Source organism: Piliocolobus tephrosceles, chromosome 14, assembly GCF_002776525.5.
Source record: "Piliocolobus tephrosceles isolate RC106 chromosome 14, ASM277652v3, whole genome shotgun sequence".
Taxonomy (NCBI): domain Eukaryota; kingdom Metazoa; phylum Chordata; class Mammalia; order Primates; family Cercopithecidae; genus Piliocolobus; species Piliocolobus tephrosceles.
This window is the reverse complement of record NC_045447.1, coordinates 24004854-24031910: the sequence shown is the minus strand read 5'-3', so window position 1 is coordinate 24031910 and position 27057 is coordinate 24004854. Positions and strand designations below refer to the sequence as shown.

The 27057-nt window shown below is 43.4% G+C and overlaps 1 protein-coding gene across 3 annotated transcripts in view; it reads right to left on the bottom strand.

Annotated features, from left to right (window-relative positions):
• Positions 1-327: 327 nt before the first annotated feature.
• Positions 328-27057, bottom strand: part of TNC (tenascin C) — a 98749-nt gene continuing 72019 nt past the window's right edge. Inside the window, exons 18-28 of one of the 3 annotated variants that reach the window (XM_023223745.3) lie at positions 23604-23726; positions 22461-22604; positions 19758-19877; positions 17288-17431; positions 16396-16526; positions 12713-12845; positions 11417-11568; positions 10522-10618; positions 7675-7836; positions 5097-5260; positions 328-2035 (exon numbers count right to left, since the gene is read on the bottom strand). In XM_023223745.3, coding sequence (XP_023079513.2) covers positions 1925-2035; positions 5097-5260; positions 7675-7836; positions 10522-10618; positions 11417-11568; positions 12713-12845; positions 16396-16526; positions 17288-17431; positions 19758-19877; positions 22461-22604; positions 23604-23726 — 1481 coding nt within the window. In that variant the 3' untranslated portion in view covers positions 328-1924. The remainder of the gene's footprint in view (positions 2036-5096; positions 5261-7674; positions 7837-10521; positions 10619-11416; positions 11569-12712; positions 12846-16395; positions 16527-17287; positions 17432-19757; positions 19878-22460; positions 22605-23603; positions 23727-27057) is intronic. The other 2 variants (XM_023223746.2, XM_023223747.2) reach the window with 2 other exon arrangements.

Below are 27057 nucleotides of genomic sequence, written 5' to 3'. Positions count from 1 at the left end.
CTCGCTATATTTGCTGAGGACTAACACACCTGCCATCCGGACAATGGGTTCCCCATTACTAGATGTGTTCAGTCTGAGGTTGGGGGAATATGGACTTGCTCCCTTTTTGGGGACTGCAATGTAGGGAAGAAGGCAATATTCCTAACAGACATTCTTCCTAGTTCTAAGAGTTCAGGATTGTAGAAGCCTGAGGAAGCACCCAGTTGAACTTCCCCCCATATCCCATTCTGCAACCTTCACTCTCCTGCCACAGCACACATTTCCCCAAAGAAGAAGAGATATAAGGGACTGGGAGAGAGCAGGAACATTGGAGCCAGAAGACCTGGGTTTAAATCCAAATTCTATTATTTATTGAGTAGTAACCACTATCAAGTCATTGAGTTTCTATGAACCCCAGTTCATCTCATGTAAAGTGATAATGGTGATAGCTAACACGTACTAGCACTTAATATACTCCAGGCACCATTCTAAGGGCCTCAAATGGATAACATAATTGATTCTTCACAAACATGTTCTGAAATAAGAAGTATGAGTATCCCCACTTTACAGAAGAGAAACTGAGGCATAGAGAGGTTAGGGAACTTGGGAATGGTGGAGCCAAGAATTGAACTCAGGTAGTCTGCCTCTGGGGGTCTTAGTCCATGTGTGGTAACAATCCTTACCTCAACTATATCATAGAATTTCTAGGAGGTTTCATTAGAAAATGAGTATAAAAGCATCTTTTAACATAATCTATTAGTGTTAGAAATACTGAGTAAGATGCTGAATCTCAAGCTGTAAGCTTTTTTTTTTTTTTCTTTTTTTTTTTTTTTAGAGACAAGGTTTCCCTCTGTTGCCCAGGCTAGAGTGCAGTGGTGTGATCATAGCTCACTGTAACCTCGAACTCTGGGCTCCAGCGATTTTCCTACCTCAGCCTCCTGAGTAGCTGGGACTACAGGTGTGCACTACCACACTTGGCTAATTTAATTATTATTATTATTATTATTTTGTAGAGACAAGGTCTGACTATGTTGCTCAGGCTGGTCTCAAACTCCTGGGGTCAAGCTATCCTCCCACTTCGGCCTCCCAAAGTGTTGGGATTACAGGCATGAGCCACCATGCCTGGCCTGTAAGCTTTTCACAAGCGTGTTCAACTTTGCTTATAAAAGTGCTTTCCTTCCTTCCAGTCTTGAGTCTCCTTTCCACCCCTCCTGCTTGACCACCACCTCTACTTACCTTTCCTATCCTAACATTCCCCGCTTTGTTCAAATGATTGGCTTTGATGAAATTCAGACTCAACAAATTAAAAACAAAATAACAAACTCAAAAGTACTTGTGCTTTTATTAAAAAAAAAAAAATACAATCAGGTACTGTCCAGAAATGTTTTGGAAAGAAAGATCTCTTGAAAAACCCTTAGTTTTCATCACCATCATCATTATTATATTAATAATATTAATCATACCCTTAAAATGAAAACAGTATTGCTTTTCTGGTTTCTGTTGTATGAAATGTAAAAAAAGGGACAGCTTCCAATGACACATTTAATCTTTGCTAACAAAAATAATGACAATTAATTATATAGCTTCATGTAAAATATGGCTGGTTCTAAAACAAACTACCCCTGTACATCCTACCCCTCTCCCATTCCCAGAGCCACCCAAGAGAAGTAAAAAACTATTACGATGTTGTCACTGGAAGATTTTTGCTGAATCAAACAACAAAACAGAAATATGTTGGAGACTGATGTCTTTGGTGCAAAGAAAGAAATCACAGAGGAGGTGAGGCCTGTGCTGTCGTCGTTGGCCCCAGGGATCCATGGTCAGCTTTGACTCTCACCAAATGCCCAGGTGTGGACTGATGGTTGGGCTGGTTGTATTGATGCTTTGGTAAAATCCTTTCCTCGCTCTGGGCCTTACTCCTCTCTCACCCAGTGGTCCCTGGAATTTATGCCCGTTTGCGCCTGCCTTCAAGATTTCTGAAGTTGCTTGGTCTCAGTTTCATCTCAGCAAACTGGATTGAGTGTTCATGGCCCTTCCAGTGGAACCAGTTAACGCCCTGTAAAAAACAAACAAACAAACAAACAAACAAACAAACAAACAAACAAATAAGAAGGCCTCCAGGTTGGTTACTGTTAGGCAAGGTATTCACTGATGATTGCTATTTAGTCAAACTAAATGAGTTCTGCTTCAATTTGACCATTTGGTATATCACAGCTGCCTCTTGCCTATCTCTCTGTTGGTCTGGGTTGTGAAAACTTTCAAAGGAACTGGCTGAATCTGACCCAAATTTTCACCTGAGTCGAGTTGCCTGAGTTTGCATGGAGCTTTGGTTTTCCCTCTTGAAGCAAAATGGTAGCTGATGAAACCTGCCATCCTTCAGAATAGGTTCTGAAGGAATTCAGGTCATGATCAGAAGTTCTAGAACTGAATAGCTATATACAGGGTGTATGTGTGTGTCTGTAATTCACAAGATTCCTATGGAATATTTTAATAGGGGTTTGGTATGGAATAGCAGAAAGAACATCAACAAAACACAGTTTTACAACTTGACATACAGGGTTAAATGTTAGTGCTCTTACTTGAGAGATAAATAGTATTAAACAAGTTCTCAATATTTTCTGAGCCTCGGTTTTACTATTTTTTTTTTTTCCTAAGATCTGACAATGCTAGCCTTGAAAGATGAGACAAAGATTAAATGAGTTTGTAAAGGAGCTATCACAGAGCTGGGCACATCATAGGTGCTTGGTATGTATTACTTCCCTAGTCTTAAGTAGGGGGAAATATCCTTGAAATTTTGGCCAAGGCTTTCTACAAGAAAAAACTGTATTTGCGTCTTGGCATCCAGGTTCCAAGTTTGACTCTTTAGCGAAGTCTGCAGATGGTAGAGTCCACCCATGAAACCCCACATGGCCCCTTGCCCCACTGTGGGGAAGTTAATGGCTAGTGAGATGGGAGAAAAACAGAGACACTTTATTTGCTTCTAATTGTTTGGCATTCACTGACATGGGCAGTTTCTGAGTCTTACAGGGATGTGAGGTTTAAGAATGGCTCATTCAGTGGCTCACGCCTGTAATCCCAGCACTTTGGGAGGCCAAGGTGGTCGGATCATGAGGTCAGGAGATAGAGACAATCCTGGCTAACACAGTGAAACCCCATCTCTACTAAAAATACAAAAAATTAGCCTGGTGTGGTGGCGGGCGCCTGTAGTCCCAGCTACTTGGGAGGCTGACGTAGGAGAATGGTGTGAACCTGGGAGGCAGAGCTTGCAGTGAGCCGAGATCGCGCCACTGCACTCCAGCCTGGGCAACAGAGCGAGACTCCATGTCAAAAATAAATAAATAAATAAATAAATAAATAAATAAATAAATAATAATAAAAAAAGAATGACTCATTCATTTCATGGGCAAATCCGCTTGTAATCACTCAGTTACAGTGAGTATGGTAGTCCAACAGCTTGGTGCACACACTGCCTGCCTTTGCCCTGGTTCTTTCCTCTGATAGTTCAGGGATGGAAGCCACACCTTCTTGTACTGTGGCAGGCACTAAAGCCAGAGAGGGAGAGTGACGTCACAGAGGCCACACAGCAGCGGGAGCAGAGCCGGAGCTGGGGCTCTGCTCCTGTGGCTCCTTTCCGTGTCATCTCTTTCTTCCATAATTGAGTGGAAGGATGGAAAGAGAGGCTTGCTTTCTGACATGTAGCTTGCTTTTTTTGTTTTTGTTTTTGTTTTTTTCCCAGAAGAACTTGGTATTATACAAGTATTTTGAGACAAGGCAATAAAGATGATAAAATAGTGCTCAGAATGGAAATACTGGTGAAGTAACATATTAAGATGGAAACAACATAGGATTGCTGTCAAGAAATGTCCTGTGACTCTTACCTCCTCTGTAACACAGGCATGAAAAACCACATCTTAATTCCCACGCAGGGTAAAAGTGATAAGCACTTGAGGTACAGAAGGTAAGAGTGCTTTGAAAAGTGCCAGAAATTATGTAAGGTAAGGGCTACACTTAAGGTCGCAGGTGTCATTTGTTAGCAGTTAACTAGAGCATAAACACATGTATCAAAGTTACTAATATTGAAAAGCAACATGTCCCAACATCTGCTGTATGTCAGGAATCACTTGTGGAGTATATCAACCCCCCATCCCCGCTGCAAAAGCGCAACAACAAAAATGCAAATATGCAAAAAAAAAAATGAGATGCTGTGTCTTGCCTGAGATCATTGAATCAGAATCCCTGACATTATCATAAAGTGGAATTTGGCCCTTTGCATTTTTACAAAGTCCCCAGGATTCCAGTGAGCAGACCTCATAAGAATCCTTGCAATCCAGGGATCAGTGTGGTGTGGCCTTGAGGGAAGACCCATCCCTCCTCCCTGGGATGGTGACTAAGTTCTGTAGAGGGACCTGGGCAGGAGTTTGGTTATGATTAAGTGGTTAGTCCCAAGCAGCTTTATACTTTTCAGGAATGTGCCAGTGTAGGCAGGGCTCAGAGTAGGGGAGATTGCTGAATTTGATCCGTTCGCCTGTTTCTAAAGGGGATCGAAAAAAATCTGTTTCTGTGATTGCAGAACAAGTGCTAGAGGTGTGTGTGGTGCAGGGAAAATGCAAGGGGCTGGAAGTGGGGAGAGCTGGCTCTGCTCTCAACTTCACCCTGTGACCTCAGAAAAATCAGCTTTTTCTGGGCCTTGGTTTCTTCACAAAAGGTGGAGATTTAAAGTCTGTGGACTTCATTTCAAGGTACTCTTGGGATTCCAAAGGTGCCCCAGGCCAGGGGTTCTGTGTCATCAACCCTGCTTCATCTAAACAGCCTCCACTTTTATCTGCTTTACTTTTGGGGTTCAGACAGAGATTTTGTCTGAGCAAAGCATTCTGTTTTTGGAATCCATTTGACCAGTGTTTGTCGTTGGGATCATCGAGGGTTAGCCTGTGCTGTTTCTATTTTACCTGGCCTGCAGTGTCCTTGAGAGTGCTCATTGTCTTGGGAAAAACATGTTGTCATGTAAGTAGGGTTCCTGCCTCCTAGTCTCTGCTACGATAGGGGGTTAAATTGTGCTTCCATCAGCCGCCTCCTGCTTCCCAAGCCTGGCCTGCTCTGGGCCCTCACGGTCCACTCACCTGACTGTGGTTATTGTCCCCATATCTCCCCATCAGGTTGACACGGTGACAGTTCCTGTACCAGAAAGCTCCCTTGTAGGACAGAGCACAGTTGGTGATGGCTGAATCCGTGTCCTTGTCGAAGGTGGAGAAGGGCCTGCCGTTGTGGTAGGCCATGGAGTCACCTGGGAGAGACAGAAAATACGTACCTGAGAAATCCCAGCTGAAATTTCCCTGCTGGACTGTAAAGGGCTGAACCAGAGGTGACAATTCAAAGATTCTGGGGGTGGGACTGGCCTTGAACATTGAATGCAGAGTCAGCATTGAATGTGGAACTGAATGGGACACGAGTGTCATCCCCCGTATTTATTTCCGACAGAAGCAGCGTCATGCGGTGGGAAGAGAGCTGTAGCTGGCTTTGGAGAGTCCCATCTTTTCACTTTTTGGCTGCGACCTTGCACAAATCAAGCCTCTTGTTGAACCTCAGTTTTCTCATCTATACAATGAAACCTAGCACTTTGATTCTATATACTGAGCAGTGCCATTGTGACAATGGATACAAAGGCGTATGCTAAACAGGTGGCATGGCATACAAATACTTACTTTGATTGTTGTTATTTTTATGACTTTTCTGCATTCCCTTTACATAAAAGATCTCAGAGAGTAAGGTGAGAAGGATGTATTTAATAATGGTATGCTTTTCTCCCACAGACAAATATTTATTAGTCACAATTAAGCTCTGCAGACATTAGATGTCCCTAAATAGCCTCTGTATCACATAGTTACTTTTTAAAGTGTTTATCAGACCAATGTTCCGTGATTCTTAGACAAGAAGCCCATTTACATGTAGTACTATTTGGAAATCTAATTTGTAATTTAATTTATTGAATTTCTGAAGCATTTCAGTGCCATTGCTTTGTGGGTCTCCTCACTCCCAATCCAGCAATCCAAATGTTTTGTTGTGCACAAACATTTCAAGACTCCGAGGCATTCTACTGTGAAAATTTGGAGCAAGTTGTCGAAGGGACCCAGACATCTTTTTAAATGATGATGCTACTACCCAGAGCATGAGGACAGCACGTAGATATTAATGAAACAGGATGCTCTCCTGCAGAGGGCGTGGGTGCAGCCAAATCATGCAAGAAAATGCAGCCTTACAAACATTATCTCAGTAAAGGGAAATATTATGGCTCATTCCTCAATGGAACTACAAAGAGGAACAGAGGTCACATTCCTGCTGCTTAATGAATTTGCTTGCCCTATAACATTATTCTTCTTGCCTGAAGCCATCTCAACCAAAGAGGTATTTATTTCCAGGTAATAAAATGCCAACATTCTTTGAGGGATTCAAGAACTAAAGCAGTGTTTGCCCCTGGGTGTCTCTCTTTATTACCACTAAATTGCCATCTCAAAAGAGCTTTGTGCCTCCTTAGGCTCAGCCTGGCTTTTGGCAACCTTTTATCTGGCAACCTTTTCACCTTATGGTTGTTTTCTTTCAGGGCTCAGGGAGGTTGGAAAGTGCCAAGCATCTGTCTCTTCTGCTCTCACAAACATAACAGAAAGCCACCAAAAGTGGGCATGGGTTGCATGGGGGTGGTCCACACTCTCAGTCCTGACCCTTCTTTGTCACCAAGAACACCGTCGGATGCAGTTTTCTGCAGCTGGGCTTGCAACCACATTCTACAAGCTGTTTTACCTTGGCCAAATCACTGAGCTCTTCTGAACTTCTTTCCTCTTCTGTGTAAAAATAACATCTTCATAAAATGGTTTTATGAGGAATAAATGAGATGAATGCAGGTGGAATATCTACAAAAGAGAATGGTACCTAGTAGGCCTTAATACATGTTGTTTCCTTATTTATTTCTCCTCTTATGTGGAGCCAGGAAACCACACAAAACCACTTCAAGTCCAAGAAATCTTCAAAATCGGAATGAAGGTTATGAGCCAGACAAGGAACGAAGGGGCCACTTGAGAGGCAGTGACCTTCTATTCATGAGGATGCAGGTTGAGACTAGATGATCACATGGCAGGAATGTCTTGGAAGAGATTCAAGCAGTTAGGTGATGGAGTGGGTGGTTTGCTACTCAAAGTGTGGTTCACAGACCAGCAACACCAGCTATATTGGCATCATCAGGGAACTTGAAGAAGATGCAGAATCTCAGCCCTATCCCAGACAACCTGTGTCAGCATCTGGACGTTCAGAAGATCGCCAGTGGGTCCATATGCCCAGAGTAAATTGAGAAGTGCTGGATGGGATGAATATTAAGGCCTTTGGGGGATTTTTTTTTTTTTTTTTTATCAGTTTACAACTGATATCTAAAACTGGGTAAGGAAGACACACTTTTTTTGAAAGATGGTCATTAGAAATCAATCCTGATTTCCCTGATCCCCAACCTACTCAATGTTTCAGGATCCAAATATCTACCCAATACTTTTGAATTGCAGTGTTTCTGGATTGGCACTCAGTAGGTACTCAAATATTTGTTGATTTAATAAATGGCTGGATTAATGAGGAAGGAATGAAAGTTAGAGAAATAAGCTGTAAATGCCAAAAAGGTCTCCATGACTTTGTAGGCTCTAAGTGCAGCCACTACTGTACCTGCTGTCCCGCTGTACCCCTCCACCTTCAGCTTGTAGCGAGTCTTGGCATCTCCCACGCTGAACTTGTCATAGACAGCAAAGGCTGTCTCCCCATGGTCCCGCAGGTCCACCCGGAGCTCGTACTGCCCTTGGGCTGTGATGTTGCTCAGGTTGTCCAGCCCTGCGGATGACAGGCAAGAGTTGCTATGAAGCACAGGTGACTGAGGCCCTCATTTCTATTTCACTCTGTAAAAGCAGCAGCTGGGTACACTTAAAAGAGGGCCAGCCAGGCCTGGTGGCTTATGCCTGTAATCTCAGCACTCCGTGAGGCAGAGGTGGGGTGGGAGGGGGTGGGAGGGGGTGGGAGGGGGTGGGAGGGGGTGGGAGGGGGTGGGGTGGGGGTGGTGGGAATCACTTGAGATCAAGAGTTCATTATCAGCCTGGCCAACATGGCAAAACCCTGTCTTTACTAAAAATACAAAAATTTGCTGGGTGTGGTGGTGGGTGCCTGTAGTCCTAGCTACTTGGGGCGCAGAGGCAGGAGAATCATTTGAACCTGAGAGGCAGAGGTTGCAGTGAGCCGAGATTGTGCCACTGCACTCCAGCCTGGGTGACAGAGCAAGACTTCATCTCAGAAAAAAAAAAGGGGGGGGGGCTGCATATCATACAGGCCTGGGCTGGAAGCTCGGCCTTATTCTTGCTAGAGTAATACTAGGCCAAATATGTGATGTTTCTAAGTCTCAGGTAAAATCGGGTTGACATTTTTGCCCCACTTCCAACCTTCCAGTGATGATCCAAGGAGATAAGGTGGTGAAAGTACTTTTTAAACTCTAAAGTGCCTTACAGGCCAGGCGCAGTGGCTCACACCTGTAATCCCCACACTTTGGGCAGCTGAGGTGGGTGGATCATCTGAGGCCAGGAGTTCGAGACCAGCCTGTCCAACATGGTGAAACCCCGTCTCTACCGAAAATACAAAAATTAGGAGGGCATGGTGGAGGGTGCCTGTAATCTCAGCTACTTGGGAGGCTGAGGCAGGCAAATTGCTTGAACCCGGGAGGCGGAGGTTGCAGTGAGCTGAGATTACACCACTGCACTCCAGCCTCAGCAACAGAGTGAGACTCTGTCTAAAAAAACAAACAAACAAATTAAATAAAAATACAGTGTCTTACAAATGAAGGGCAATGAATAATATGGATAAATGTTTATTATAGTATGATAAACATTTTCTGACCTAGGCAGTGGTGCACAGAACAATGTTCTCTGCAGTTAGGTGGTTGGAAAGCGTGGGTTGCATGGATGAATGGATGGGTGATAGGATTATAGTGTTGACTTGGGAGATGCCAAATTTCAGCTCAACTGTTCATTGGTTAGACTCCTATGGGCAAACCACTCAGCCTTTTTGAGGCTGTGATATCATCCATGGGAGGTGGTGAGGAGAGCAAAAATCACCTGGTGACCATCAAGTAGGCCTCGGAGACAAAAATTCCTTAACTGAGGAATTTAGAGGTAATTAGGCTTCCCTGTAACTCAAGGAAGCATCTGGTTCCAGGTTTATTTCCTTAAAATGTTTAGGTAACTAGAATTTCTATACATCTCTGGAATACATGCATATCGAAACTCATTTTGCAACCCTTGCTGACATTAAGTCACCAAAATGTCCACAAATGTAATCATTTATCATGTTCTACATGGCTAATAAGGTCCAAATTACACTTAAGCTCCTGCCTTAAGGTCCAAAAATACCCCTAAGGAAAAATCCAAGTCCTTTTGCAGCATTCTTTCTTTCTAATAAACTTTCCTTTTTCAAGCCTATACTGTCTGTTGGTAAATTCATCTTTCCAACCTGCTAGTCAACCACTTCTGACACCTGACACCTTGCCCACCAGGTGGCAATTGAGTACTTTGTAGGGGTGCTATGGGGGTTAAAGGTTATGGCTCTAAGAAATCCATCTTAGCACCTGGAGCACAACCTGGGGCACAGGAGGGAACCGGTCAATGATATCAGTGAGGAGGGTTCTAGGACTGGTCCAGAGAATGACTTAAGGCTAACACGTAAGTTTTGGCTCTTCCTTAATCAGATTTTTATTTTTATGTGAAAGGAAAATAAAATCTTGGGACCCCAATTTAACTCTGGCAAAAGGAAAAAAATAAACCGAAAGCCGAGTCATGCAAGAAACTGCCTCTCCTTTTGTCCCTAAGCAGATGCTACAGATAAAAGGCCAGATATCTCCCCAGGTCTTCACTTTATCTTATGTAAAGTGCCGATTTACTGAGTGTGAGATGAATACATAATTGACCATTCTCTTTTTTGTCATTCTGCTTTTTTAAATCATTCTGCTTTTTTTTTTTTTATCTTGCAACATGTGGTTTCAGTAATGTGACCATACCCTCCCTCTTTCCCCTCCAACCCACTTTTCCCCTTTAAATACTAAAGCTCTCATCATCATCTTTCGAAGGAAAAAAAAAGGCATGGATCACAGGTTGTTTCTGTGGCTTTTCCCCTTTAAATACTAAAGTTCTCAATACTATCTCTGAAAACAAAAAACAAAAAACAAAAAACAAGGGATGGACCACAGGTTGTTCCTGTGGCTTTGTGTTCTTCTTTTCTGGGCATGCCTTTAACGTTGGCTAAGTAAACTTCTAAACTGATTGAGATCTGTCTCAAATAATTTTTGGTTTATGTTTTAATGATTCAGAGCATTTAAATAATTGTCATTTTCATTAAGAATTTGATATTCTGTGTCTGCCACCAGAACTAGTGCTTCTTCCTCATCTCTTTCTCTCCCATAGGTCCCTGGGGGTTAGGAAAAATGACAAGGAGGGCAGAAATGGGCATTTTAGATACAAACATGCAGAGCTGCATTACCAAGCCAGAATTCTTCTCTGCGGTCCCCAAATCCAGCAGCATAGGCCTTCCAGTTTTGGTAGAAGTTCTCATGTCCGTTTTTGCGTCTCAGGAACACCTATAAACATATCGATGAATCTGGGTGTACTTAAGCTATTGCAGGAAAGAGGGCATCATTCTGAGAGGAAGGAATGTGGCACTGTGGAGAGAGCATCAGGCTCTGCTCAGTCCATCCCTAATTTGCCATGTGACTTTGGGTGGTCACCTCCCCCTCTCTAACCCTTGGTGTTCTCACCTGAAAAACAGGGATTAAAAATACCACCCAGTTTTGGGTGATAATGATGTATCAAAGTAGGTTCATTGATTGTAAAAAATGTACCACTCTGATGCAGGATATTAATAATGAGGAGGTTGTGTGGGTAGGTGTGGGGTGTATGTGAAAACTTTCTGTTCACTTAATTGTGCCATGAACCTAAAACTGTTCTAAAAAAATAAAGTTTATGAATTCAAAAATATACTACCCAGCTCCTATGGTAATGGGATTGGAATAATTCATCTAGAACTCTTAGCACAGTGCCTGGTAGATAATAAATGCTTAGTCAGTGCTAATTAATGTAAGCAATGGGTTCAATGATCAACTGTCATTTATATATCACAGAGTTATTTGATGAGGATGGGATGAGATAAACTACAAGAAACTTATCTCCCCGTTTCAAAAAGTACCCAGCGTGTTTCCCATTCTTTTGTTTAAGAGAGAATTCCTGAGTGCCTCTGTGTGACAGGCACTATCTTGCAAGGCCTCAAGCATGTGGGTATCAGAGTGCACCAGGAGGAGATCACTCTCTTCTCCTCCCCTGCTTTGCCCTCTCCCTCCGCCCCTAGGCCTGAGGGCTCTGCAGTCCCTGGTGGTACTCACAATCCATCCACCCCCATCAGAGGTCATGTCACAGAAGACTTCCAGTGCCTGGGCCTTATCACCATTCAGATAAATGGTGTAGAGGCCAGAGGTCGTGTCTCCATTCAGCATTGCTTGGGAGCAGTCCTTGGGGAAGGGGTACAGGAGTCCAACTGTGGAATAAGGAGAAATGGTGATGCTGTCAGAGCAGGACGACTGAGCTGGAGCTTAATTCTCAGCTTAACTCTACGGACTAGAATGCCTGGGGAATTTCCAAGTGCAATTATGTGATGCAAACAATTAAAAACTCGTAGAAATGGACAATTTTGGAACTATGCCTAGTAGAGAAGTCTTAGATGTGATGATCATAGCAGTTCTTTTTTCTGATCCGAGGACATTCATCTGAAGTTGTATCATGAGCTGTTTTCTTATTTATTTCACAGCCCTAGTATAAGAGCATCTTTAGGATACAATCATAGCATCTGGCATAAGATCTGGCAAAAAGGAAGCACCTTCTTTGGCAGATGTGTGCAGAATGACTGTTCCACGAATTGTAAAAGGCAGGGCTCTCCAAAGACCAGCTCCTCTGATCCTTGGGAATGGATGCTACTCTGACTTATGAAAGGAACAACTTGCAGGTTTGCTATCTGCAGAAGATACTTTGTGGCAGGTGCAGGGGGAGGCTCCCTGGGCATGGAAAATCTGAGCCAAACTCTGACTGTAACTCACAAGATAGTCTTGAACAGGTCATTTTGTCTCTGAAAGCCTCTGCTTCCCTACTAGGACTTTGAGCGTAGGGCCCACTATACCAGCTTGGTGGGAAGACCATTTGTGATTTCGAATGTGCATGGGCTTTGTAAACACTGGCACAATGAAGGAGAAAGAGAGAGACTTTGAGCTCATGTTGGACTCTGACAATAAAAGGACCACACAATTATATGGGCCACACGCTGGGCTGGGAGTTCAAATGCAACACCTCACGAACCCTTGCAAGGTCCTGGTGACAGAAGGATTATTATTAATCGCCCTGTATAGACGAAGAAGGTAAAGATTATAGAATGGAAGTAGCATTCTTAAGGCACACCTAGCAAGTGATAGAAATGGGGATTGAATCCAGATGGGGTCCCTCCTTTCCTTTCACTGGGATGCTCATTACCCTCCCATACTTGCTTTCATCAGGCTTCCAAGTAGTAACAGTGAATCAATTCTTTTCAGAAGTTTGTTTGAAAATTTTAAGGTAGAAGTCAAAGGGGAGGTCGAGGCTTGATTCAGTCAAAGTTAGATCTCAAGGCTGGGTTGCACCCAGGGCCTCCTTACTTGTGGTGAAGATGGTCTGGATCATATTGCTCCTTAGGGGCCCATTGAGTGCCTGGATCTTGGCGGTGTAGTGGGAGGATGGGCTTAGGTCTACCAGGCTGTAGGAGGTGGTGTCTGGACCCACAATGACTTCCTAAGAGCAGAAGAAAGAATATAACGGCTTTTGGTCACAGAAATTCTCAGGGTATAGATAACAAGTCGTTGTGTTTATAAGTTCATTTACCCATCCATTCACTTATTTACTCGACAAGAATTCATTGAGTACCCACTCTGTGCCAGGCTCCATGTGCACTGCTGAGATATCAGAGATGGGGAGAGTGCAGCACAAGCAAAGGTCCTTGGGCCAGAAGGTGCAGAGCAAGTTAAAATAATATGAGGAGGGAGGGACTGCATCTGGTAAGCATGAGAGCACTGCTGTAGACTCCAGGGCTGAGGCTACCACCTGCCCAAGGCCCTGCCAAACTACATTGGGAGAATGGGATTGTAATGGGTAGTTTTATATGTTAAATTGGCTAGCCATGGGGCCCAGATATTTCGTCAAATATTATTCTATGTTTCTGTGAAGGTGTCTTTTTTTTTTTCCAGATGAGATTAATATATAAATCAGTAAACTTTGAATAAAGCAGATTTAAAACATAAAATGAAATAATATAAGGAGGCAATAAGTGACCTCAACCATACTTACTTCAGGTGTTAGAACAGTGGAAAATGTTACTAGATTATGAAGGGCCTTTAAATGACAAGCTTTGAAACTTCAAGTTTATCATTAAAGGGAGTGAGGATCCCTGTAAGGTATAAATGCTAAGCTTTGGAACTTGAAGTTTATCATTATAAGGAATGGGGAGTCTTGAAAGATGTTTGGACATGCCAATGACATAAACCAAGCTGTGCTTTAAGAAGCTTAATCTGGTGGCAAGATGAATCACACAGGGTAAGGGACTTTGAGGTCAGTTAGGTCAGTGGTCCCTAAATATAACTCTTTATCACTCTGAGAAGCTTTAAAACCATATGATGCCTGGGCCTCATCTCAGACTGACTGAATCGTCAGAGCCAGAAGTTGGGCCTGGCTATATTTAAGAAACTTCCCAAGTGATTCGAATGTGCAGTCAGTTTGGGGATCTCTTGTGTTAGGAGATGATTAGAATAGCCCCATAGGCGTGGTATGATGAAAACTTAAGCTGACCCCACGTGTCTCTCTTCTAGAACAGAGATATCCATGAGAGACAGATGTTGACCAACTCTAATTACACTTATAGTCTGTGGCTGGTCTCTGGGCTGCCGTACAGAGGAGGTGATTGGTTTCAGTTTACAGGAGGTCCTCTTTCCACATCCTCTTGCTAGCTTCCAATTCTTTTCAGCAAATGACCTTAGTGTCTGGGATTGGAATTCAACCTACACTCCTAGTAAACCAAACACAACGCTGTTCTCTACAATCTGCAAACAGTCAGCTGAGTTTGGGCAGTTATGAATCAGTGCAGATGCCCCGGAAGGTTATCCTGTATCCTGGGAACTGGTAAGGTACCTTATCCTGTTTTTTTTCAATGGGAGAATTGAGTTTCAGAGAAGCTAAAATACTTGCTCTCATTCCATAAATTGTTGGAGGCAGAGGATGCTCTTCCATCCCGGTTTCCTAACACCCTGTCCAGGACTCTTTTCTCCTATACCAGGTTGATTTTTTTTTTTTTCTAAGACATATAAAACTGGTGAATGGACCTGCAGAAAAGTAAACTGGGATGAATGCTTGTTTAATACCCAGAGCCCTTTGTGCGGCCCCCCAGTTCTACTCCCTGGGGGAAAGATCAACTGTCAGGGATAAAGCTGGACTCATTGCATTACTTAGGAATGCAATTACCTGTCAGCTCTCTAGGCTTCTGTGCAAAGCCATTTTCTAGGCAATTAGGGTACTCTAGATCAAAACGAGGTTCATGATTCAGGTAAACACAGAATCCTAGAATGCCTGACCAGGAGAAGACCTTAAAGATGGGTAAGTTCAAGACATTCATTTTACAGATGGGAACACCGACACCCAGAGAAGATAAAGGACTTGCTTTAGCTCACACAGTGAGATAGTTCATTGTTATATCAACTCCAGAAAGGGGCACGATAGTAATTAGCAATGTGTCCAGTTCTTGTTAAATATGACAGATTAGATATAGCCACTCATCTCTACTTGCTTCTGAAACCCACTAAAAAGAGAGCAAGATAATGTGAGGTATAAATCCACGAAGATGAGGGGAATGGGAAAGGAGACAGCACCAGGTGTGCCATGTCAACAGAATCTTGGTAGATAGAAAATGAGTGGTAGAGAGACCGTGGAGGGGAATGAATGAAGAAGGCTGAGGTTAACTAAGGAGTATGGGCAGAGCTAGTCAGAGGCTGCTTGGTGCAAGTCACAGAGTCCAGCAAGTTTAGGAAAGGAATGTGTACAAAAGCAGAGATGTCTTTAAAGGCCAATGCGGAGTGTGGTTGAACAAAAGTTGGTTTGTTTGCTTTTTTGTAACAAACAGACTCTGAGATCTCCCCATTCCCTCCAACAGTCTAAATGACTGCCCTTTCCCATTCAGATGGTAGGCTGAGGTTTACTCTCTGGAGAGGATGAGACAGAGAGGAAGCTCCGGATTCAAATCCACCAGGCTCAGCCTTCAAGGAGGCTGAGGTGCTACACTGGAAACATAGTAAGATGAAAGTTTGTACACAGTGAAAGCCCAGGCTTTATGACACTGTTATTTGGGGGTTCCCCCAAGAAAATTGTTGGGTACTTGCCCAATCATTCTGCAGGGAGCCACAAAGTTTACAAGCCCTGCCTGTCCAGGTGGAACTCCCAGTTAGCTCTTTCATTCCTAGTTCAAATACAAAAAGACAGACCATGATCAACAGACGTTGGGTGGATGTCTCCAACGTGAAAGACAGAGACCCAAACCAAACCAAACCTAACAACAGCAGCAAAGCAAAGGAACTTGGAACAAACACTGTGCAGGATATAAAATAAAATACCAGCAAAATATTCTTAGAGATAAAGAGATGATGATATATGAAGCACAAACAAAATGCCAGAAAAACATCAATGTGTGGAGAATAAGCAAAAGGTATTGGAAATATAAAGTAAGACAACCAAAATAAAAAATTCAATAACAAGTTTGGAAGGCAAAGTTTAGGAAATCTCCTTCGCTTGTCTGAAGATCTAAAGTTATTTCAAATTAAAAGGTAAAAGAAAGAAAATTCTTGGGTAGAGAATATAAATAATATAAACACTGGATAAAAACAGTATTAATAGTTGATATAATAAGAACATGGTGAAACATATTACAATACATAATATAAAGATACCATCTGCGAGATAATACATATGGCAAACATGCAGAAGAACCTTTTGGCCTTTGTTCAACAAAATATTAAGGGATCAAGATTCCAGCTCCTAAAATGTCCTTGAGTCTTATAAGCAGTGGTTCTTGATCTTGGCTGGCTATCAGAACTGGAGTCTGGTTAAAATGAAAGAGGCTGGAGAGTATGATTCAGAAGGTCTGGCATGCCATCCAGTCTCTACTGATTTTTGTTGTTGTTTTTTTTTTTCAGCTCCCCAGATGCACTGGGGTAGAAAAACAGTATCAGGTAATTCTTCTGTACTTTAAAGATCATGCAAATGCTTCAACTAGCATTGAGGAGTTGTTGTATACTTAAAATACCTTGACTGTGCCATCCACCGATTCATAGACCAGCAGGTAACCGGTGACTGATGCCCGGGGTGGTCGCCAGGTAAGGAGGGCAGTTTCTGACTGAACCTCAGTAGCAGTCAAGTCTCTTGGAGAATCGAGGTCTGGAGAAGATAGGACAATTAATATCAGATAAGGTCAGCAAATGTAGGGCAGAAATTCGGGCTAGGTATCAAGAAGACCGGGTTCAAGTCCTTTCCCTACCACTGAACTATGTGACCTTTGACAAGAACCTCCTCTTTGTATGAATAAGGTGGTTGAGCCAGATGACCTCCAAAGACAAATTCTCTATGGTTTATCTCGTCCTAAGGGCTGGATGTTTCTAACTGGCCTTGGTTGGATTTAGAGAGAAATATACAGCTGTGAACATCATTATCAAGCCCCTTGTTTCTAAATAAGAGGACAGATGAATGCTAATATCAATACCCCGACAGACAGGATGGTTCCTCTGTTTCCCTGTTTGCTATAGTTTGTAAAAAGCTCTCAATGTATAGAAACCTAACAAACATATAGGAAAAACTGCCTAAAAAATCTGCCTCTTCAAAAATATTTTCCTGCCTGGAACATGGATCATTAAATACTAGGTTTAGGGCCAGTGGGAACTGTTTTTCCACTTACAAAGCCCTCCTCTTAAAATCTTTTCCTTGCCCATGGGGAGACCAGGGTCATTTCAGTTCAAAAGGAAATGGTGTGTTTCTTCAGGCCTTGACTGAGTGGGCACTGGTGAATTTAAGTGATGCTGATGTAATCACATTGCAAGGCCCTGACTTAAGAAAGAAGAACTGGCTAGCAGTTCCCGTTTAAGATGCAGGCTGTGGGTGGGCATCTCAGAAGGGAGAGCTTCCAGCTCTCAGTGTCTTTGTACCTGTTGTGAACTTGGCAGTGACGGTTGAGCTCTTCTGGGGCCCTTTCTCTGCAAAGATTCTCAGTGTGTATTCCGTGGCAGGCTCGAGGTCGGTCAGAGCATACTCCACTGTGTTCCCGGACACCGTGCGTGTAATTTCTGGCACTAAACATGAAATACACATACCGAGGCAGTCACCTCTCACTGTCTGAGCCATGAGTGGGCTTGGCAAGCCACATACACACCTCCTTCGAACATCAAAACTTTCAGTGACCCTGCGGAAAAGCGGGTCTGATTTCTGAAATGACTCACGCTCTCTTTCTCTCTCTTGAGCACTCACCTCATGTGTAAAGGATTTATCATATGGAGACTTAATTTTTCCAGGCCCCAAATCAGAAGGAAGGGAAACTGGGGGTCAGGAGATTTTTTTCCCACATGGTACTGGCTGGAATCACTTTGCCACTGAGACCAAGGTAGAGGACGGTCGGAGGGGACATCCCCAAGCCTTGTGCTGCCCAAGCTTAATTTGTCCTGGTACATGCTCTCCTCTCTTTGTCACTTTTTCACATGCCCTTTTATAATTTACTAAATGTTATCAAGTCATTAGATTGAGGGGCCACAAAAATTGGACAGCAGGCCGGGCACGATGGTTCACGCCTGTAATCCTAGCACTTTGGGAGGCCGAGGCAGGCAGATCATGAGGTCAGGAGATCGAGACCATCCTGGCTAACATGGTGAAACCCCGTCTCTACTAAAAATACAAAAAATTAGCTGGGCGTGTTGGCAGGCGCCTGTAGTCCCAGCTACTCGGGAGGCTGAGGCAGGAGAATGGCATGAACCCAGGAGGTGGAGGTTGCAGTGAGCCGAGATCACGCCACTGAGCTACAGCCTGGGTGACAGAGCGCGACTCCATCTCGGAAAAAAAAAAAAAAAAAAAAAATTGGACAGCGGTAGCTGCAACAGAGCCTGACCACTATGTCTCAGGCCTGCTGGGTCATGTCCAATGGTGGAAAGCAATACCGATCACTGTGCCCAGGGGCATGTGTTTATTTCCTATTCGCAGGTGACCAACCATCCTGGTTTGCCAGGGACTAAGGGGTTTCCTAGGTGTGGAACTTCCGGTGCTAAAACTGAGACAGTACCAGGCAAGTGGGGACAAGTTGGTCACCTTACTTCATCATTTGCGAGCACCCCCCCCTCTTCTGAACCAAGCCCCTTGTTTGCCCTGAATCCGCAATCTCCATGGTTCCCATGAACTATACCTGATTCATTTTAGGTGCAACATCATCTTTCCTGACTCGGAAGAGTTTGCTCACAGGGACTATTTAAGAATTAAAGAATAAAAAGAATAAACCCAGCATCCCTCCTCCCTGTCAGTTACCCACCCCGACCCGTGCTCTGTCCTCAAAAAGACCTCTCTTAGTTGGTTACCAGAACTGAATTAAAATTTTCAGAGCTCCAGGCACAGATGCTGGTGGCGGCTCATATTGTCACTGAGAGCAAAACAATACCAAACCATAAAATATGAAACTTACCTATACCTGGAAATTAAAATTACACAATTCTTTCTAGAGTAGATCATTGCAAAATGATAGAGGGGTTCATTGAAAAGGACTCTCTGTTTCTCCTGTCTCTTGCTTATATTTGATTTTACTTTCTGGCGGCTGTAGTTTGCTGGTGCTCAAAACAACTGTTTCATCTGCCAACTGGGTAAATTAGCACTGGTGGTTGCCAAACAAGAAAACATTTCTGATTTTTTTTTTTTTTTTTTTTGAGACAGAGCCTCCCTCTGTCGCCCAGGCTGGAGTGCAGTGGTGCGATCTCAGCTCACTGCAGCCTCCACCTCCCAGGTTCAAGCAGCTCTCTTGCCTCAGCTTTCCGAGTAGCGGCGACTACAGGCATGCACCACCACACCCAGCTAATTTTTTTATTTTTAGAAGAGACGGGGTTTCACCATGGTGGCCAGGCTGGTCTCAAACTCCTGGCCTCAAGTGGTCCACCTGCCTCGGTCTCCCAAAGTGCTGAATTACAGATGTAAGCCACTGTACCTGGCCTAAAATTTCGGACTGTTAAATCGAATCTGCTAAAACTAGCTTCTTTTGTGATCTCTGAAAAGTTGAGACTCCTTAGTATGGCCTGAAGTGGTCTGGTTAAGATTTTAGATTCTGGTTTTCTTCTTTGTAAAAGATGACAGCTGCTTCCTAAATGGGGTGTCTCACACTGGTGGGCAGAGAGACTAACAGGAGAGGAGGAATAGGCCAGGAAAACATGTAGAGGCTGGAGATGTATTTTTATTTTTATTTTAAATGGCCTACCAGACTCCCTTGAGGTTTCAGTTGGGAGCCACAAGAACATTACTGGACTTTTCAACCTACCCATGCATTTTTATCATCCTGTACCAAATGTGGCAGGGAGAAGAGTGAACGGGAAGAGTTTACAGCAGGAAAGACACTCCTCCTTAGAGTGAGGAGAGACTTGGACAAAACCTTACCTTTCTCCCCTGTGTAGGAGATGACATAACTGTCCACAGTGGCAATGGCCGGCTGCCACCTGGCCAAGGCTTCCGAGTCAGTGATATTGGCTGTCACCAGGCCAGATGGGCCATCCAGAGCTGCAAAGAAAGATGGTGGACAGGAGGGAAGTCATTGTGTGGGACATCAGACCCCAGCTCAGCTGTCCACACTGCTTATGGAGTCCTGATGTTAGGACAGTGTCAGCTGCATGGAATGGTTCAGAGACCTGAGCCTGCAGCCAGGCTGACCTGGCTTTGAGTAATGACTCCCTCCCTTGCTGGCTCAGTTACTTTGGGCCTCTATGTCCTCATGTGTAAAATAGGGATAGTAATTCTGGCTGGCTTCATCCTCTGTGTTATTTTGATTTTTCCATTATATTATTGGTGGAAAAAAGCTATGTAAACTGAACAGGGCTGAACACATGACAAGAATTGTTATAGTTTATATTACTTTCCTCAGGGAAAGAACTTACACAAACAGAGGGGACTTGCATAGTTAAGACTGCCTGTGCCTTTTTCTTCCCTTCGTTTCCCTTCCCTTCTTCCCTTCCCTTCCTTCCTTCCTTCCTTTTTTTTTTTTTTTTTTTAAACACAGTTTTACTCTGTCTCCCAGGCTGGAGCGCAGTGGTGTGATCTCCGCTTACTGCAATCTCTGCCTCCCAGGTTCAAGCAGTTCTCCTGCATCAGCCTACCAAGTAGCTGAGATTACAGGTGTGCGCTACCAAGCGGAGCTAACTTTTGTATTTTCAGGAGAGATGGGGTTTCACCATGTTGGCTAGGCTGGTCTCGAACACCTGACCTCAGGTGATCCACCTGCCTTGGACTCCCAAAGTGCTGAGATGGTGTGAGCCACCACGCCTGGCCCTGAGCCTTTTCTGAGCTTTGAGTGGTATTTCTCATTAGATGGCTTGCAGAGAACATAAAGCCAGGCTCTGGAGGCCAGTGGTCCCAGGTTCTACCATGGCTTCTCTGCCTGGTGCCTCTGTGCCTTGGGAAAATTCATTTCCATTCTCCAAACTTTACTTTCTTTAGTTGCCAAAGGGTGACTGTTTAGTTAATAAAGACTAGCTAAGCAATGTGTGGTGTGTAAAATGTACCAGGGAAAGCTCTTAATAATTGAGTTGTTATTAAGATCTCTATTAAAGGTATTTGAAGTCTTAAGTATGGTTTTCAAATGACTTGTGCTGAGAAGGGATGGATATTCAAAGGGTATTTATCCCTGGTCTCTTTTAACTGACCTCTCCTACTACCCAACATCACTTTCTCAGAAGCCAACCTGAATCTGACCATTTCCTCTTGCTTTTGCACTTACTACTGAATTATGCCCATGCCAGCAGCCCTGGCGGGGGTGGAGGGAAGCTATCCTCAGCTCATTTCACAGAGAGGCACCTGAGCCTCGAGGGATGAAATGACTGGCCTGAGAGCCAGGATGTGGCAGGGGAATTGGGGAGCTCACATTGTCCACTCTGAGTTCCTTCCTGCTTCACTGTGCATGGATAGAATCTCTTTTAACTGGTGATGACAATGGGGCATTGGGAGGAACTACATCCAGCTTTTGCCATCTGTTGCCGTGGAGAATCCATTGATGAAAGATTTCTTTGGGGAAATAAGGGCCTGTGAGGCAGGGTGGATGGGACTCTGGGTTCAGATGGGATGTTTTAATTGTGTGTTGTCAACTCTTTTAGGCTATGAGGATATTTTTAAAATTTCCTATGAGGCCCATTCTTTGTATCCCTTAATGAGTTGGACTGGATAATTGCTCATATATCAAAGGATAAATTGTTTAGAGACATGGCTGTCTGAAGAGAAATTTTCCACTTCATTCTCCTTCAATGCAATTCATTATTTTCCCCTCTTTACAGTGTACTGTACAAATCAGGTTATCCTAGGAAAGGAACTCTTTATTCTAGAAGGATAGAGAGTTTAGAGTCAGACCGACCTATGTTCAAATTTGATTCCAGCATTTACTAATTATGTAGGCTTGGCCAAGGTATTTCATTTCCCCAAGTCTCAGTTGTCTCCTCTGTAAAATGGGGATGATAATAGCTGTAGGGATTAAATGTGAAGGGTTTAGTAACAGTGCCTGGAATGCAGGAGCCACCAAATAGACAGGAACTACTTTGTGGCTGTCACCATCATGTGCTCATGTGAAGCACCTGCTTTGAAGCACCCTCACAAGGGTTCCAGGCAATAGGCGGGGAGGGGAAGGAGGTGGTGGGCTAATGTGAACAATTGCATTTACAGATGCTTTACAAATACAGCTTCATGTGATCCTTACCATACCCTGTGAGGGAAGCAGAACTGTGTCTGTTTTATAGAGAAGGAAAGTGGACCCTAGTAAAATGGACTGATAGCTCATGTAGTTCGTAGAATTTGGATTTTAATTCAGGTAAGTATGACGCCCAAACTTGGACTTTTTCTTTCACAACAGTCCAGGAAATGGAGGCCCAACAAGGTTAAGGTTACCCAGCTCACCAGAGGCTGGGATGGGCCAGAAGAGAGGTCTCTGGCATTCCAAATCCAGTTCACTTTCCACTAGGATCTCATAAATAAAACCCCCCTTTTTTTCCAGCTGCTGAGTCATGAGCTACAAGGTTGAAGGTGAAAAATGACATAGGATGCACAAGTGACCTCTGAAAAACAGTAACACACACACACATACACACAACCCCACCAACTCACCTGTGGTGAACGACCCTGAGACAGGTTCACTTTCCTCAAAGCCCTTCATGGCAATGATGTTGACAAGGTACTCCACCCCAGGTATGAGTTTCACCAGCCTGGTCTGAGTCTTGGTTCCATCCACAGTTACCATGGAGGGTGTACCTGGAACACAGTAAAAGCAAGATGAGGAATAATGAACCTCATGCTTTTTCCATTGCTGCAGATGCCAAAAACAAAGCCAGGAGGGGGAAAAAAAAACATGAAGTCACAACATACTAAAAATGGCAAGTTTCCATTCACTAGAGAGCTGGCACGTTGTGCAAATTTTGTTTTATTATTTTTCCCCACAAAGAATATGGGAAGCTTACTATGTAACATTTATCAGACCTATTTCACCCATTATCTTGGCTTAGGATTATACAGACTCCCTTACTAGAGGAAATTCTACTTAAGAAAAGAAAGTTGATCATAGTCAAGTTTGTGCTGTAGTTTTTATTAATAAACACAGAAATTGTATTTCTTAGAATCTGGGGGCTAGTGAAGAGCTTGCACATCAGCTGGTCAGACTTCCCATAGAGACGAAACAGCATTCCTGTGAAGAGGTTATTAACCATCCTCTCTTTACATACTTCCAGCAACAGGTAGCTTACTACCTACCAGAGTGTCTTTAGGTAGATTTGACTGGGCCTCCTCCCTGTGGTCTCTATTATAGCCCATGTGCTTTGAATTAGAACTCACAAATTTTCTAAGGCACAACTTGCCATCATTTACTGAGACAGACAGATTTGGTACCCAAAGGCAAAACTTCACATACATCCAAGACTAGCTTTTCAGAAGAGTGTGCTCAGGGAGAGAAATGTCAATACATTTAGAGTCTTTTGTCATTGTGTGCAAACAATACTAGAGATCTATTTCTCATGGAATTTTATAATTTCAAGACTAAAAAAGGTCTTGTTCAAATGACCCTTCAAAAGATAGTTTCTTCTAAGAATCTCATAGCACTTTATAAATGAGGTCTCTTCTCTCCAGATGGTCTCACAAATAAAGAATTCATTTTCTTTGATCATGATATTGGGGTGATGAAAATTATCAGGGTCTCTTTCATGGATCCATCCAAACCCACAACAGTCCTCCTCTCTCTCCCCTTTCTGAGTCTCCTACCTCCTGTAATGGGCACATAGGTAATCCGGAAGCTCTCCACCTGGGCAGTGGGTGCCCTCCAGCTGACAGTAGCCGAATTTTCAGTGATGTCAGAGAAAATGACTTCCTTTGGAGAGCCCATGGCTGTGAAGAAGAAAACAAAAGAGAAGCCCAGAAACAGTTAACTATCTTGTGCATCAATGGTTCTTCTTGAATTCCTTATTTAGGAAAACTCAGTGCTTAGAATTCATGTCTGAGCCAAGCCTTTAGGATGGAGAATGTGGTGATCTGTGGTTAAGTTGTGACTTGCTAGGACCAATTGTTGTTTCATTTCAGGTATAGGCCCAGGGTTGTAGAAGAGCCATTTGGTCTAATTCAAGGGGAGTGATAGCACCATAGCTGACTTCCAAGGAATTGAGGGAGAATGGTTTCCCAGATTGGAATATGTTCCCCTTTCATTTTTTGATTTTTAACATTTTCTTAAATCTTTGCTTTCTAGTTCCTTTATTAAATAATACTAAGACTTGACAACTGTACAGTTCTTTGCAATTTATAAGGCTTAATCCTCACATAGAAATCCCGAGAAGATGTGATTGTGCCATTTTACAGAGGACCAAACCAAAGTTTCCATGAACATTCTTGTGATGTGATCTTTCTGGGTCCCAGGAGTAGGCAGCAGAGCCAAGCACAGCCTGGAATCCTGGAAATAATGTTCACACAAACACTGACCCGGACAAACCCATTCCTAGAACTGGAAGGAGGTCCAAAGCCAGGAGAACAACCTCAGGCCCATCACCAAAGCAAACACCCAGTGGACACTGGGTCTACCTGTGAGGAAAGCCATGCCCAGGGGAAGTTTCTGCCTCCCCAAATACCTCCCCTCAAAACCCAGTTTCCTTTGGCTTTTCTCTGTGTATTTTTTGGCTTCGATTTTTGCCCTCTTCAGCTGACCATGCCTACCCAGAGAATTCAGGAAACAATTTTCAGGCTCTGGGGAGCTCACTTCCTCATCTTTTCCCCTCTCCAACCCACAGGGATTATTACATGCTGAAACCCACAGAAATTCAGAAAGGGTTTTTTTTTTTCTTCCCCTTTCTGTATTTTTCTCTCATCCAAGACCTCTCCTCCTACAGCTTTCTTCTGTGGCCTGGTAGCCACCCCCAGACTCTGTGGCTGCCTGGGTTTTTGCCCTGTCCATGGAAAGTTTCAGAAACCACATGGGTCTCTGGAGCCTGAAAGATGTTAATTGTTCAAATACCACTGAGAGGCTGCGTGACCTGGGGCAGGTCCCTTCGCTTCTGTGAACCTCAGTTGCTCCATCTGTCCAGAGGGAAAAGTGGTACCCACCCACAGGGATGTTTTGAGGATTAGCAGAGATAACAAATGTGAAACCCCCAGCACAGCATCTGGCATGCAGTGAGAATTCGGTAAATATGATTGTCCTCTCTTTATTTTCTTTCCCATGTCCCTCTTTCCTCCATGGGCCATAATAGACTTTAAGGTGTCCCCTAGGAAAGATCGAGGTGAGGCTACTGAGAAAAAACAAAAAACCAGTGAGGTGTATAAACTCAGGCACTGAGGACCTCCCTCTGCCAACCTGGCATACTCACACTTTTGCTCCGACTGAAAACCTCCTTGGTGTAGGTACATTTTAGTAAGTGTATCTTATGGCCAAACACATTAATATCTAACATGGTTACTGTGGGTAAAGAAATTCTGCTAAATACTTGATATTCATGATCTTATTTAAATATCGTGGCTGACCTTTGAGTTAAATTCTATTTTCCAGATGAGGGAATTGAGGTAGAGCCATGATTAAACTCCAAGGACACTGCCCCACGGTTGTTGGCTTAACCAACAGGTAGCACTGTCTTTCACTGCCCTTTCTACTGCCCTTGGCACCCAGGGCTGGCAGCTTGTGCTGTGGAGAGGTACCTTGTGAGTGACAGGAAGAGCTACAGCAGGGCCTTCTCAGGAGGAAGAGGGATAGGACATTACAGAGAAGAGTTTACAATGGTATGAGGGAGGAAGAAAGGAGAGGAGAAAGGATAAAAAAAAGGGGGGAAATTTATAAACTTGATGAGGTGAAGATAGAAATTAGGCATCTTCTGTGCTCAAGAGCCCCCTTTCCTGTCTTCTCCTGGTCCTGGAGCACAGGCATGTAGAGAGAGAGAGACACACACACACACACACAATTGCACACACGCGTGGGCGCCTGTCTTTGGCTGTAAACTACAAGGCTCTAGAGAAGAAAATCAAAGAGAGGGCTTTCCAAAAGAGCAGGTCTGCCTTGCCTTTTTTGTTGTTGTTATTAAAAAAAATTTTAATTCATGATTATTCATTCTCTTTTTTGCTTTAGAACTGGAGGGCTTCTAGAAAAAAAAGATCAGCAAAACAAATCAATGATCAGAAGTAAACTTTGAAGAGCACTATTTACAAACCAAGATCAAAATCAAGGCTCTGTCTCTGATCTGGAGTCATTTTATGGGCAGCCACAGGGAGGAGGATACTGAGACCTGCATCCCAGGATAGAGTGTCCCTGTTAATAAGAAACAGGATTTTTCCCTCTTACTAGGTTGCTGCCTAGATTCTAGCATTTTCTCCAAGTCTATAAATACTGATTATTATTTTTACATGGGTGGTTTGTTGCCACTTGTTAGGTCCTGAAAACCTGACAATATAGAATATCTATCTTTAGACAAAAAGGAGAGGTTTTGGCAAATGTCATGCCTATACCTGGCAGAGATGGCAAGCAGCTATATGCATTGGTTTTCTCTCATCCAGACTGCTCATTTTTAATAGTATTAGAATAAACTGGTCATTGGGTTTTACTCCAAATCTAGCTCTATGACCATAGAAAAATAATCTCATCATTCTGGTCCTCAGAGTCTTCATGCACAAACAGAAGAGGTTGAGCTACATCATCTCTCAGGTCCCTTTTATCTCTCCTGGTGATTTTGTGGTTCTGTTCCCTGGTTCCCTTTGAAGCAGCTGTCTCCAGCAAATGCTGTCTCTGCATCTCCCTCAGTTTCATGAAAGAATTTACTCTACTTGTTGGAGGTCTTTCCTTTTCTCTTTAAAAAGTCATGTTCATCTTCGTATTATTATTATAAAGAGTCATATTATTACTACTGTTATTATTACTATTATTTGAGACAGGGTCTTGCTCTGTCATCCAGGTGGGAGTGCAGTGGCATGAACACGGCTCACTACAGCCTTGATCTCCTGGGCTCAAGAGATCTTCTTGCCTCAGTCTCCAAAGTAGCTGGTATGAGGCACCACACCTGGCTAATTTTTTGATTTTTTTTTTTTTTTGTATGGGCAGGATCTTACTATGTTGCCTAGGCTGGTCTCAAGTTTCTGCACTCAAGTGATCCTCCTCCTGTTTCAGCCTCCTAAAATGCTCGGATTACAAGTGTGAGCCATCACACTGGGACTAAGAGTCATATTATTAACCATCTTTTTTTTTTTTTTT